This window comes from Equus caballus, chromosome 21 (genome assembly GCF_041296265.1).
Source record: "Equus caballus isolate H_3958 breed thoroughbred chromosome 21, TB-T2T, whole genome shotgun sequence".
NCBI classification, from domain to species: domain Eukaryota; kingdom Metazoa; phylum Chordata; class Mammalia; order Perissodactyla; family Equidae; genus Equus; species Equus caballus.
The window spans coordinates 12,345,543-12,361,115 of NC_091704.1; the positions used below are offsets into that span (position 1 = coordinate 12,345,543).

The 15,573-nt window shown below is 48.7% G+C and overlaps 1 protein-coding gene across 1 annotated transcript in view; it reads right to left on the minus strand.

Annotated features, from left to right (window-relative positions):
- LOC138919977 (ATP-binding cassette sub-family D member 2-like) overlaps positions 1–15,573 on the minus strand; it is a 129,993-nt gene that overhangs the window by 97,198 nt on the left and 17,222 nt on the right. Inside the window, exon 6 of the mRNA XM_070246836.1 lies at positions 12,961–13,129. Coding sequence (XP_070102937.1) covers positions 12,961–13,129 — 169 coding nt within the window. The remainder of the gene's footprint in view (positions 1–12,960; positions 13,130–15,573) is intronic.

A 15,573-nucleotide genomic window follows, 5' to 3' on the forward strand; every position in this document is an offset into this window, starting at 1 on the left:
AGTCTCCAGGGCATGCTTTCAGCTCCTCTGACAGGCCATCCTCCTCCCTTGCCCTGTCCCAACGCTCTCCCGCACAAGTCCTCCTTTGCTTTTAGGCATCTGCTCTCAGCTTAAACATCACTGCCTAAGTCACAAAGTCTAACAGTAAATGCCGTATTTCTCAGCACTCAACACAGAATTGCTTTTACGTATCTCCTAGGTAATTAGTTGCTGCCTATCTGTCCTTTCCAACTAGGCTGCGAGGTCCAGTACGTCAAACACCCTGTCAGTCTTGCCCACCAAGTGTCCAGACCACTGAACACGCACCGACCCGAGGAAAGGAAGTCCCAAAGTCAACTCTCCAGACTTTCTGTGGAAGGAGGGAACGAACGGAGCACCCTCCAGCCTCACGCTTTCTTTGCCAGACTTTCAAGTGTGGGACACACACCTGTGCTCACAATGCTCCCCGGACAGCCCCCACTGCACCCCTAACAGGTAGACTTCTGCCCAGTCAAGGCCTTTGGAAAGCACTGGCTCTGCACACGAATATTATGCGGCCCTCGACAGGCCACTTCCCCTGAACCGGCCTGAGCTTCAGGGCCACGACAGGCTTCGTGAAAACCCCAACGGAACGTAGCCTCGAAAAGAGGGAGACCTGCACCCCTCAGAACGCATCGAGACCAGTGTCGTTACCGACGTCGCGTCTGGCCTTCCAAGAAGCCAAGACCACGGGCGCCGCTTCAGCGCCCGACTCCCGGGCACCGCATCCCCAGGCTGGCCCCTGGGCAGGTGCCCGGCACACACCGCCCGTTCCACGAACGCGTGAAGCGCACGAAGAGACCCCCTCGCTGCCCGCGCCGCGCAGCTGTCCCGCGGCCTGACGGGCACCTCTCGGCGCACAAGCCTATTCCTCAGGGACACGCTCGCCTCCCACCAGCCCCCAGGCCCACGCCCCCAGGTACCTCTCCCAGATGGAATCCTCTTCGCAGGCGCCCTGGTCGTCCGTGTCCGGCGAGCAGGAAGAGCGGGAGCTGAAGGAGGGCCTCCTCAGGCTAGCGGCCGTGGCTGTGGAGGGCCCGGGCTGCTGTGCCCAGCGGGGACACGGAGCGGCGTCCAGGGACGCCGGGGGAACGGGCGAGCCCGGCCCAGGAGAGAGCAGCAGAGCGCGGCCGGACTCCGCCGGGCTCGGCTCTGGGCAGGCAGGCGCGGCTGGCCGACGCCTCCCCGGACGGCGGCCCAGCAGCCGTGCGCGCTCCCCGCGCGCGCGCGCGCGCGCCGCCGCCCAGAGGCTCCCTGGCCGCTGCCCCGCCCCACCCCCGCCCCCCCCTCAGGCGGTGGACTGCGGACAGGGACAGGGACACCCTCCTGGGAGAACTCCTGGGGCCCCGCCCACACGCTCGCTCTCGGGGAACTGCAGCCTCCTCGGGTCTGACTGCAATGCCACACCCGAAACCATGCAACGTCTAGAAGAAAACATAGGCAGTATGCCCTTTGACAGCAGTCTTAGCAGCCTACTTTCAAGTACCATGTCTGACTGGGCAATGGAAACAAAGTACAAAATGAACAAACGGGACTACATCAAAGTGAAAAAAAATCTTCTGCACGGCAAAGGAAACCATCCACAAAACCAAAACACAACCTAACAACTGGGAGAAGATACTTGCAAACCATATATCGGATAAGGGGTTTATATCCAAAACACAGAAAGAACTCCGACAGCTCAACAACAACAAAAAATCAACAACCCGATTAAAAAGACGGGCAAAAGATCTGAGCAGTGACTTCTCCAAAGAAGGTATACGGGTGGCCAACAGGCATATGGAAAGGGGCTCAACATCATTAGCGATCAGAGGAAGGCAAATCAAAACTACAAGGAGAGGTCACCTTCCTCTGGTCAGAATGGCTCTAATTAACAAGACAGGAGACAAGTGTCGGAGAGGATGTGGAGAGAAGGGAACTCTCCTACACTGCTGGTGGGAGTGCAGACTGGTGCAGCCACCATGGAAAGCCGTATGGAGTATCCTCAGAAAACTAAGAATACATCTACCATATGTATGATCCAGCTAGCCCACTGCTGGGTATTTATCCAAAGAACTGGAAAACACCAATGCAGAAAGACACATGCACCCCTAGGTTCACTGCAGCATTATTCACAACAGCCAAAACTTGGAAGCAACCTAGGTGCCCATCAAGGGAAGTATGGACAGAGAAGATGTGGTGTGTATACACAATGGAATGCTACTCGGCCCTAAGAAACGATGAGATCCGGCCATTTGTGACAACGTGGATGGACCTTGAGGGTATTATGCGAAGTGAAATAAATCAGAGGGAGAAAGTCAAACACCGTGTGATCTCACTCATGAGTACATGATAAAAACAATGACGAACACGCACAGAGCAACGGAGATTGGATTGGTGGTTACCGTAGGGGGAGGGGGGGAGGGGGGGAGGGGAGAGAGCCAAAGGGGCGATGAGGCTCACATGTGAGGTGACGGACTATAATTAGTTTTTGGGCGGTGAACACGACGTAATCTACACAGAATTCGAAATGTATTACAACGTACCTCTGGAAAGCTACGTGATGTTAGAATCCACTGTCACTGCAATAAAGTAAAATAAAATAAAATAAAACAAAATAAAATAAAGAAGTGTAGGAGCCTCAAGAGGCTAACAGGCTTTTGCAAAGTTATTCTAGGGATTTTTACGGCTTGGCTCAGGGCGGCAGACACCAGCCTGAGACACAGCTGTGACATAGCCACGAACTTCAACTCGACTATATTCCGACTGGAGGGAAGTCAAAACTACTGTAATCATAATTTATTGAAGGCTTCGCTTTGTGCCAGATCCTGCGCCGACTGCTTTGCACCAACTGTCTCGTTTAATCCTCACATCCAAAAGGTAGGTTACCGTTATTCTCCCCATTGTAAAGGTGAGGAGAGGAGGCGGAAGCAGAAAGATGGCAACCTGCCTGGAATTCACAGAAGGATTCTCTAGGTAATGACATGACTTTTGGACAAGACTTAAAGGTTTAACACATGACAGTGAAGACGCAGATCCCAGTATCACAGAACGTGAAAAACACTGAGTCCTGCCAAATGGATTAAAACACTAACTATGGATCCTCACAATCTCTTGGCCTGTTTTCTCAGGTGAGGGAAAACCCGGTGTGGAAAACCGTTGAGGAGATGTCTGCAGATGAGGACTATGGCTGGTCTTTAAAGCCGGGAACTATCCCAGTAGATTCTGAGTCAGTGGGTCCAGAGTAGGCCTCGAGCGTCTCCGTTCTTTGACAGAGCCCCACAGGCTACACTCCCGTGCCCTTGGAGTTGGGAAGTACCGTCAGGCGCTACATCAGGACGTTTCAGTCAACAACGGGGGTCCCAAAAGATTAGTCCCATAGAGCCAAGGTGTATAGGAGGCTCTGCCATCTAGGTTTATGAACTCCGTGGTGCTTGCACGCTCACGAGATTGCCTGACCGTGACGCACTCCTCAGAACCTAGCCCCACTGTTAAGCAAAGCATGACTGCACTGCCTTAGATTCTCCACGGTTCCGGACCCTGCACGGTTTAGATGACTGCACACGCAGAGGGCACCGCGTCTGAGGCAGAGAGCGGCTGGAGTCACAAAAGCTCTCGACAGAGAGTCAAGGAAAGGCGTGCTCTGCTCACACGACTCTCTACTTTTCTCTGGGTCTGAACTATTTTACAGCTAATCTACTTTTTTTAACCGAGCAGCTTTGCCAAGAAAAAGTTACCAACAAATACCAGCCAAACCAATATGAGCGATACCTATTAAATAAGCCTGACCCTACTAGGCTACTGACAAGGCTTTTATTTCCCTGGGATAATCTGGACAGCATTAGATTCTGTTACCAAGAGCAGCCAAGTCGAGGGAGATTATTTCTAATTCCACAGTGCCACAGATGCGGTCAGTAGCAACTGCAAGCTGGAAAGGAAACAAAGCCGGGTGTAATCCATTCCAGTTCACACGTTGCACGAGGGACAGCCTCCAAGCCTTGAATACTTATGTATGCATTTATCCATTTATTTAATCAACCACTACTAACGCCTACTGAAGGCCAGACACTGCTCTAAGTACTTTACGGACATGAAATAGCCTCTAACCTTTACACTCACCTATGGAGTGTGTGTTATAATCATCCCCGTTTTACAGATCAGGAAACTGACACACAGAATGGTACAGTAACTTGCCCAAGTTCACACAGCCCGTAGGTGGCAGAGCTAGGACCCATGTGACAGAGTCTGGCTCCAGAGTCCACGTGCTGAATCACCACGCTTAGTCTCCGAAGACCTATAGAAAGCGCCAGCCTTAATCGAAAAGTTTGGTTTTCCCCACCCTACAGTCCCTACGCGGCCCCAGTCTCCAGGGCATGCTTTCAGCTCCTCTGACAGGCCATCCTCCTCCCTTGCCCTGTCCCAACGCTCTCCCGCACAAGTCCTCCTTTGCTTTTAGGCATCTGCTCTCAGCTTAAACATCACTGCCTAAGTCACAAAGTCTAACAGTAAATGCCGTATTTCTCAGCACTCAACACAGAATTGCTTTTACGTATCTCCTAGGTAACTAGTCGCTGCCTATCTGTCCTTTCCAACTAGGCTGCGAGGTCCAGTACGTCAAACACCCTGTCAGTCTTGCCCACCAAGTGTCCAGACCACTGAACACGCACCGACCCGAGGAAAGGAAGTCCCAAAGTCAACTCTCCAGACTTTCTGTGGAAGGAGGGAACGAACGGAGCACCCTCCAGCCTCACGCTTTCTTTGCCAGACTTTCAAGTGTGGGACACACACCTGTGCTCACAATGCTCCCCGGACAGCCCCCACTGCACCCCTAACAGGTAGACTTCTGCCCAGTCAAGGCCTTTGGAAAGCACTGGCTCTGCACACGAATATTATGCGGCCCTCGACAGGCCACTTCCCCTGAACCGGCCTGAGCTTCAGGGCCACGACAGGCTTCGTGAAAACCCCAACGGAACGTAGCCTCGAAAAGAGGGAGACCTGCACCCCTCAGAACGCATCGAGACCAGTGTCGTTACCGACGTCGCGTCTGGCCTTCCAAGAAGCCAAGACCACGGGCGCCGCTTCAGCGCCCGACTCCCGGGCACCGCATCCCCAGGCTGGCCCCTGGGCAGGTGCCCGGCACACACCGCCCGTTCCACGAACGCGTGAAGCGCACGAAGAGACCCCCTCGCTGCCCGCGCCGCGCAGCTGTCCCGCGGCCTGACGGGCACCTCTCGGCGCACAAGCCTATTCCTCAGGGACACGCTCGCCTCCCACCAGCCCCCAGGCCCACGCCCCCAGGTACCTCTCCCAGATGGAATCCTCTTCGCAGGCGCCCTGGTCGTCCGTGTCCGGCGAGCAGGAAGAGCGGGAGCTGAAGGAGGGCCTCCTCAGGCTAGCGGCCGTGGCTGTGGAGGGCCCGGGCTGCTGTGCCCAGCGGGGACACGGAGCGGCGTCCAGGGACGCCGGGGGAACGGGCGAGCCCGGCCCAGGAGAGAGCAGCAGAGCGCGGCCGGACTCCGCCGGGCTCGGCTCTGGGCAGGCAGGCGCGGCTGGCCGACGCCTCCCCGGACGGCGGCCCAGCAGCCGTGCGCGCTCCCCGCGCGCGCGCGCGCGCGCCGCCGCCCAGAGGCTCCCTGGCCGCTGCCCCGCCCCACCCCCGCCCCCCCCTCAGGCGGTGGACTGCGGACAGGGACAGGGACACCCTCCTGGGAGAACTCCTGGGGCCCCGCCCACACGCTCGCTCTCGGGGAACTGCAGCCTCCTCGGGTCTGACTGCAATGCCACACCCGAAACCATGCAACGTCTAGAAGAAAACATAGGCAGTATGCCCTTTGACAGCAGTCTTAGCAGCCTACTTTCAAGTACCATGTCTGACTGGGCAATGGAAACAAAGTACAAAATGAACAAACGGGACTACATCAAAGTGAAAAAAAATCTTCTGCACGGCAAAGGAAACCATCCACAAAACCAAAACACAACCTAACAACTGGGAGAAGATACTTGCAAACCATATATCGGATAAGGGGTTTATATCCAAAACACAGAAAGAACTCCGACAGCTCAACAACAACAAAAAATCAACAACCCGATTAAAAAGACGGGCAAAAGATCTGAGCAGTGACTTCTCCAAAGAAGGTATACGGGTGGCCAACAGGCATATGGAAAGGGGCTCAACATCATTAGCGATCAGAGGAAGGCAAATCAAAACTACAAGGAGAGGTCACCTTCCTCTGGTCAGAATGGCTCTAATTAACAAGACAGGAGACAAGTGTCGGAGAGGATGTGGAGAGAAGGGAACTCTCCTACACTGCTGGTGGGAGTGCAGACTGGTGCAGCCACCATGGAAAGCCGTATGGAGTATCCTCAGAAAACTAAGAATACATCTACCATATGTATGATCCAGCTAGCCCACTGCTGGGTATTTATCCAAAGAACTGGAAAACACCAATGCAGAAAGACACATGCACCCCTAGGTTCACTGCAGCATTATTCACAACAGCCAAAACTTGGAAGCAACCTAGGTGCCCATCAAGGGAAGTATGGACAGAGAAGATGTGGTGTGTATACACAATGGAATGCTACTCGGCCCTAAGAAACGATGAGATCCGGCCATTTGTGACAACGTGGATGGACCTTGAGGGTATTATGCGAAGTGAAATAAATCAGAGGGAGAAAGTCAAACACCGTGTGATCTCACTCATGAGTACATGATAAAAACAATGACGAACACGCACAGAGCAACGGAGATTGGATTGGTGGTTACCGTAGGGGGAGGGGGGGAGGGGGGGAGGGGAGAGAGCCAAAGGGGCGATGAGGCTCACATGTGAGGTGACGGACTATAATTAGTTTTTGGGCGGTGAACACGACGTAATCTACACAGAATTCGAAATGTATTACAACGTACCTCTGGAAAGCTACGTGATGTTAGAATCCACTGTCACTGCAATAAAGTAAAATAAAATAAAATAAAACAAAATAAAATAAAGAAGTGTAGGAGCCTCAAGAGGCTAACAGGCTTTTGCAAAGTTATTCTAGGGATTTTTACGGCTTGGCTCAGGGCGGCAGACACCAGCCTGAGACACAGCTGTGACATAGCCACGAACTTCAACTCGACTATATTCCGACTGGAGGGAAGTCAAAACTACTGTAATCATAATTTATTGAAGGCTTCGCTTTGTGCCAGATCCTGCGCCGACTGCTTTGCACCAACTGTCTCGTTTAATCCTCACATCCAAAAGGTAGGTTACCGTTATTCTCCCCATTGTAAAGGTGAGGAGAGGAGGCGGAAGCAGAAAGATGGCAACCTGCCTGGAATTCACAGAAGGATTCTCTAGGTAATGACATGACTTTTGGACAAGACTTAAAGGTTTAACACATGACAGTGAAGACGCAGATCCCAGTATCACAGAACGTGAAAAACACTGAGTCCTGCCAAATGGATTAAAACACTAACTATGGATCCTCACAATCTCTTGGCCTGTTTTCTCAGGTGAGGGAAAACCCGGTGTGGAAAACCGTTGAGGAGATGTCTGCAGATGAGGACTATGGCTGGTCTTTAAAGCCGGGAACTATCCCAGTAGATTCTGAGTCAGTGGGTCCAGAGTAGGCCTCGAGCGTCTCCGTTCTTTGACAGAGCCCCACAGGCTACACTCCCGTGCCCTTGGAGTTGGGAAGTACCGTCAGGCGCTACATCAGGACGTTTCAGTCAACAACGGGGGTCCCAAAAGATTAGTCCCATAGAGCCAAGGTGTATAGGAGGCTCTGCCATCTAGGTTTATGAACTCCGTGGTGCTTGCACGCTCACGAGATTGCCTGACCGTGACGCACTCCTCAGAACCTAGCCCCACTGTTAAGCAAAGCATGACTGCACTGCCTTAGATTCTCCACGGTTCCGGACCCTGCACGGTTTAGATGACTGCACACGCAGAGGGCACCGCGTCTGAGGCAGAGAGCGGCTGGAGTCACAAAAGCTCTCGACAGAGAGTCAAGGAAAGGCGTGCTCTGCTCACACGACTCTCTACTTTTCTCTGGGTCTGAACTATTTTACAGCTAATCTACTTTTTTTAACCGAGCAGCTTTGCCAAGAAAAAGTTACCAACAAATACCAGCCAAACCAATATGAGCGATACCTATTAAATAAGCCTGACCCTACTAGGCTACTGACAAGGCTTTTATTTCCCTGGGATAATCTGGACAGCATTAGATTCTGTTACCAAGAGCAGCCAAGTCGAGGGAGATTATTTCTAATTCCACAGTGCCACAGATGCGGTCAGTAGCAACTGCAAGCTGGAAAGGAAACAAAGCCGGGTGTAATCCATTCCAGTTCACACGTTGCACGAGGGACAGCCTCCAAGCCTTGAATACTTATGTATGCATTTATCCATTTATTTAATCAACCACTACTAACGCCTACTGAAGGCCAGACACTGCTCTAAGTACTTTACGGACATGAAATAGCCTCTAACCTTTACACTCACCTATGGAGTGTGTGTTATAATCATCCCCGTTTTACAGATCAGGAAACTGACACACAGAATGGTACAGTAACTTGCCCAAGTTCACACAGCCCGTAGGTGGCAGAGCTAGGACCCATGTGACAGAGTCTGGCTCCAGAGTCCACGTGCTGAATCACCACGCTTAGTCTCCGAAGACCTATAGAAAGCGCCAGCCTTAATCGAAAAGTTTGGTTTTCCCCACCCTACAGTCCCTACGCGGCCCCAGTCTCCAGGGCATGCTTTCAGCTCCTCTGACAGGCCATCCTCCTCCCTTGCCCTGTCCCAACGCTCTCCCGCACAAGTCCTCCTTTGCTTTTAGGCATCTGCTCTCAGCTTAAACATCACTGCCTAAGTCACAAAGTCTAACAGTAAATGCCGTATTTCTCAGCACTCAACACAGAATTGCTTTTACGTATCTCCTAGGTAACTAGTCGCTGCCTATCTGTCCTTTCCAACTAGGCTGCGAGGTCCAGTACGTCAAACACCCTGTCAGTCTTGCCCACCAAGTGTCCAGACCACTGAACACGCACCGACCCGAGGAAAGGAAGTCCCAAAGTCAACTCTCCAGACTTTCTGTGGAAGGAGGGAACGAACGGAGCACCCTCCAGCCTCACGCTTTCTTTGCCAGACTTTCAAGTGTGGGACACACACCTGTGCTCACAATGCTCCCCGGACAGCCCCCACTGCACCCCTAACAGGTAGACTTCTGCCCAGTCAAGGCCTTTGGAAAGCACTGGCTCTGCACACGAATATTATGCGGCCCTCGACAGGCCACTTCCCCTGAACCGGCCTGAGCTTCAGGGCCACGACAGGCTTCGTGAAAACCCCAACGGAACGTAGCCTCGAAAAGAGGGAGACCTGCACCCCTCAGAACGCATCGAGACCAGTGTCGTTACCGACGTCGCGTCTGGCCTTCCAAGAAGCCAAGACCACGGGCGCCGCTTCAGCGCCCGACTCCCGGGCACCGCATCCCCAGGCTGGCCCCTGGGCAGGTGCCCGGCACACACCGCCCGTTCCACGAACGCGTGAAGCGCACGAAGAGACCCCCTCGCTGCCCGCGCCGCGCAGCTGTCCCGCGGCCTGACGGGCACCTCTCGGCGCACAAGCCTATTCCTCAGGGACACGCTCGCCTCCCACCAGCCCCCAGGCCCACGCCCCCAGGTACCTCTCCCAGATGGAATCCTCTTCGCAGGCGCCCTGGTCGTCCGTGTCCGGCGAGCAGGAAGAGCGGGAGCTGAAGGAGGGCCTCCTCAGGCTAGCGGCCGTGGCTGTGGAGGGCCCGGGCTGCTGTGCCCAGCGGGGACACGGAGCGGCGTCCAGGGACGCCGGGGGAACGGGCGAGCCCGGCCCAGGAGAGAGCAGCAGAGCGCGGCCGGACTCCGCCGGGCTCGGCTCTGGGCAGGCAGGCGCGGCTGGCCGACGCCTCCCCGGACGGCGGCCCAGCAGCCGTGCGCGCTCCCCGCGCGCGCGCGCGCGCCGCCGCCCAGAGGCTCCCTGGCCGCTGCCCCGCCCCACCCCCCCCACCCCCCCCTCAGGCGGTGGACTGCGGACAGGGACAGGGACACCCTCCTGGGAGAACTCCTGGGGCCCCGCCCACACGCTCGCTCTCGGGGAACTGCAGCCTCCTCGGGTCTGACTGCAATGCCACACCCGAAACCATGCAACGTCTAGAAGAAAACATAGGCAGTATGCCCTTTGACAGCAGTCTTAGCAGCCTACTTTCAAGTACCATGTCTGACTGGGCAATGGAAACAAAGTACAAAATGAACAAACGGGACTACATCAAAGTGAAAAAAAATCTTCTGCACGGCAAAGGAAACCATCCACAAAACCAAAACACAACCTAACAACTGGGAGAAGATACTTGCAAACCATATATCGGATAAGGGGTTTATATCCAAAACACAGAAAGAACTCCGACAGCTCAACAACAACAAAAAATCAACAACCCGATTAAAAAGACGGGCAAAAGATCTGAGCAGTGACTTCTCCAAAGAAGGTATACGGGTGGCCAACAGGCATATGGAAAGGGGCTCAACATCATTAGCGATCAGAGGAAGGCAAATCAAAACTACAAGGAGAGGTCACCTTCCTCTGGTCAGAATGGCTCTAATTAACAAGACAGGAGACAAGTGTCGGAGAGGATGTGGAGAGAAGGGAACTCTCCTACACTGCTGGTGGGAGTGCAGACTGGTGCAGCCACCATGGAAAGCCGTATGGAGTATCCTCAGAAAACTAAGAATACATCTACCATATGTATGATCCAGCTAGCCCACTGCTGGGTATTTATCCAAAGAACTGGAAAACACCAATGCAGAAAGACACATGCACCCCTAGGTTCACTGCAGCATTATTCACAACAGCCAAAACTTGGAAGCAACCTAGGTGCCCATCAAGGGAAGTATGGACAGAGAAGATGTGGTGTGTATACACAATGGAATGCTACTCGGCCCTAAGAAACGATGAGATCCGGCCATTTGTGACAACGTGGATGGACCTTGAGGGTATTATGCGAAGTGAAATAAATCAGAGGGAGAAAGTCAAACACCGTGTGATCTCACTCATGAGTACATGATAAAAACAATGACGAACACGCACAGAGCAATGGAGATTGGATTGGTGGTTACCGTAGGGGGAGGGGGGGAGGGGGGGAGGGGAGAGAGCCAAAGGGGCGATGAGGCTCACATGTGAGGTGACGGACTATAATTAGTTTTTGGGCGGTGAACACGACGTAATCTACACAGAATTCGAAATGTATTACAACGTACCTCTGGAAAGCTACGTGATGTTAGAATCCACTGTCACTGCAATAAAGTAAAATAAAATAAAATAAAACAAAATAAAATAAAGAAGTGTAGGAGCCTCAAGAGGCTAACAGGCTTTTGCAAAGTTATTCTAGGGATTTTTACGGCTTGGCTCAGGGCGGCAGACACCAGCCTGAGACACAGCTGTGACATAGCCACGAACTTCAACTCGACTATATTCCGACTGGAGGGAAGTCAAAACTACTGTAATCATAATTTATTGAAGGCTTCGCTTTGTGCCAGATCCTGCGCCGACTGCTTTGCACCAACTGTCTCATTTGATCCTCACATCCAAAAGGCAGGTTACCGTTATTCTCCCCATTGTAAAGGTGACGAGGCGGAAGCAGAAAGATGGCAACCTGCCTGGAATTCACAGAAGGATTCTCTAGGTAATGACATGACTTTTGGACAAGACTTAAAGGTTTAACACATGACAGTGAAGACGCAGATCCCAGTATCACAGAACGTGAAAAACACTGAGTCCTGCCAAATGGATTAAAACGCTAATTATGGATCCTCACATTCTCTTGGCCTGTTTTTTCAGGTGAGGGAAAACCCAGTGTGAAAAACCGTTTGGGAACCTTGTATAGGCTCTCAGTGAACTGTAATTTTAATTTTCAACCTGGCAATAAAGCAGTAGACATCAAATTTCTCTTTCTTTCTGCTTTCTGAGGAATTAACTGCTTTTGTAATTCAGCCACTGTGCATACCTTCCTTGATTTCCCCTCCTTTCCATATGCTCCTCCATGTATTTAACAAATGTACATGAATTCTGTGTTGTTTTTTATTAGTGTGATGGCAACAATCAGAAGATTTTTGAATATCATCTTACTTTGAAGTTTAGCCTGGAAGCCACCACTTCTCCCGTTGGTGTATGTATGGGAACATTTTCGCAAATAATTCCATGATCCACATCAATAACTTCTCCAATAAGTTAAGGAACGACTTAAGTTACAAAAGCTATCACACGTTATTCTTAACTACGTAAATAACTTAAAGTATAATGCAACATAGATAAATTCGTTATAAAGATAATTCACAGTAACAAATCAGAAAACCAAGTGAAATATAGATATCTATATCTAAAGAAAAGTTTAACGTAAATTTGGACGTTTTGACACATCTACTTGGAAAATCTTTCTCAGAAACATTACTTACCAATAACCTAATGTCAACATCATAATGAGAGCAAAGCTAAACTCTATCTGATATAACCCAGCCATACTCTTTACAACTACTTGTTTCTCTAAATTAACCTTTCTTACAGAAAAAACACGGTGCCCCAGAAAGGGAATTAAGACATTTATATATAATTTTTAAAAATATGATAACCAAATAAGTTTAAAAACATAGGATGATGAAGAACAATATGACATTAGTTCTAATTCTGTTATTTGATTTTTAAAAGCAAACAATTCATTCTGCCATATGTGCAGTTTCCAAAAATAATTCTAGAAATTTTGTTCTAAATAAAGGTAACAATTTTTTTTTAATGGTAATGTTAGTCACCACTCCTCACACTGCAATACTAAGTTTAGGAATAACTATTTAAATAAATAAATGTTGGTTTCTTTTATCTGTTAAAGACTAGCTTCTAAAAAACTTTAGTTCTGTTGATAAACACTTAAATACAGGAAAAATACAAAAAAATTTGAGTCTAATACCTTTGATTTCCAACGTATCACTGAGGGATAATTCTATGTTAGCTCCATTCTTGCTATGGTTTTCAGACTCTTGCATGACAGCAGTTCTCTTATAAATGCCTCTTTTCACTTCATCAAAGACCCAAAACATATTGTACACTCGAGCAGTATAGCCTGCTAATTCAGTGATCTAAAACCAACACAGAGAAATAAAATAGAGTTAATATACTCAAGACAGACTTAAAAAAATATGCAATCATATAAGCTTTTTGATTTAATATTAAAGATCCTATTTTATTATACATGAAAAATAAATAACATATCTGATAACTAAAACAAGTAACGGTAAAAAGTTTCTCAAGAGAGCAACATAGCAACGTGTCAATGTAAGTTTGATTGGGATTATAAAACACATAAAAAATTATTCATTCAAGTCACGGTTAAAAACAAAATGTAAAGATTTCAGAATATTAGTGAGACTTAAAAATCTTTGGTCAAGGGGCTGGCCCCACGGCCAAGTGGTTAAGTTTTCACGCTCCACTTCAGCGGCCCAGGGTTTTGCCGGTTTGGATCCTGGGTGCAGACCTAGCACCGCTCATCAAGTCGTGCTGAGGTAGCATCGCACATAGCAGAACCAGAAGGACCTACAACTAGAATATACACTGTGTACTGGGGGGCTTTGGAGAGAAGGGGAAAAAAAGATTGGCAGCAGATGTTGGCTCAGGTACCGATCTTAAAAAAAAAAAAATCTTTTGGGGCCAGCCCCGGGGCCAAGTGGTTAAGTTTGTACGCTCTGCTTCAGCGGCCTAGGGTTCACCAGTTGGAATCCTGGGCACAGACACGGCACTGCTCATGAAGCCATGCTGAGGCAGCGTTCCACATAGCACAACTAGAAGGACCCACAACTGAAAATACACAACTATGTACGGGGGGCTTTGGGCAGAAAAAGGAAAAAATAAAATCTTCATAAATAAATAAATCTTTAGTCAAATTTCTGATTTGACTCGTTCAAATGACAGATTTCATTTCCAGAAAATTAGAAATTTTGTGAAAAGCTTAAGTTCATTCAATGAAATTATGATCCTTTATTTTGATATCTTTTTTCAATTTAAAATAGGGTTTAAATAGAAGAAAAATACATATTTTTCTTATTAGAAATGAATGCTTCTGAGTCAAATTGTCAAAATTCCTAAGCTTGGCAGAGAAAATATCCCTGCTAGAGGATACCAAAATTGGGAGTGAGCTCAATGTAAATCTTCAACTCCTTTTCAGTCCAAATTCCACAATTCAGCTTCTTTTCAAGCCAAACATGATTTATATGCCCAAAGAAAAACATTAAATATGACTGTTTTCTAGGTGAGATTAAAGATAAGATGAGATAAATCTCTGCTTTAGTCCATAAGGCTCAATAGAGTGGTACCTTGCTCCTATCCTGCCAGTGATCCAATTTAGGCTGAATCTCCTGCTGTTTTTCTATTAAAAGAACACCTTGTTGTCAGGGTACTGTGAAAGGTGACTCATCTCCTGTCAAGACCATCTTTCTCAGTGAAAAGGAAAGCACAAAAACCATTCCCTTACAGAAATGTTTACTAGGAAACTGGAACCAGTAAGCGAGGCAGGTCACTAGTAAATGTCTCTTAAACAATAAATTGTGGAATAATACAACAATGCTGACATTTGTGTAAGATTTTTGTGTGTGCAAAACAAGCAGTAAAAGAGTGCATATTACTGTCAAAAGCTTTCTACCGTGTTTCTACTGTGTGAGAGGTCTGTAGCTGGATTAGTATCGCATTTCTATATGTTAATGTTATAGCTATTTAAAGGGTAATTTCTCAAATGTTATCCACAAAAATCTCCTGAGTTCTCAAGCAGAGGAAAACAGAGCTAAGGATTAACAAAATATGGATTCAAAAGAAACCTGGCTAAATATATTTGCATAAAAAAATAAAAAGTCCAAAACCAAATGTAGAGGTCAATTAAAGAAAAGCAGGAGGCAAGGAGTTAGTAGACCAGGAGTCAGGGTGGAGCGGGCCAAGAGTGTCTGAAAAAACCTGAGAATGTGACTGTGGACAAATTACTTTGGGATATAAGACAGGGGGTTTGCCCTTGAACTCTAACTCTAAAAAGGACCCTTGCTCCCTCTGGAGCTAGCAGAGAATGCATGATGCTTTCATGTGCTGTCATAGCAGCAATAAGATTCTTTAGAAGTGAACATTCTGTGATTCAAAGCACAGTCAGCCAAAATAAAGCAAAATGCAATCAGTTTTTGTGTCGGAGACAATGTAGAAAAACTAATTGATATTCTTTCTGTGACTTAGATACCAAAGTATTTTAATGTGAGACGGCCAAAATTTTGATTTGTCATTTAATTTTAATAAGTAATTTATTAATCAAAAAACCTATCCTCAAAACTGTGTCTTCAGATTATCAAAATTACTATTTGAAAAATTTTTTAAAATTGAGTTGGTTTGGTACGTGGCCCTAAACAACTGGTTTTACTTTTATTTTTTTAACCCAATTCAAGAAATCAGTTGTTGAATGAGACTGAAAAGTTTTGTGGGTAAATCACAAACTTTGTAACTCTTTTATATGGCTTATTTGAGGCTTATTTAATAGGCAGCTAAATTTATAAAG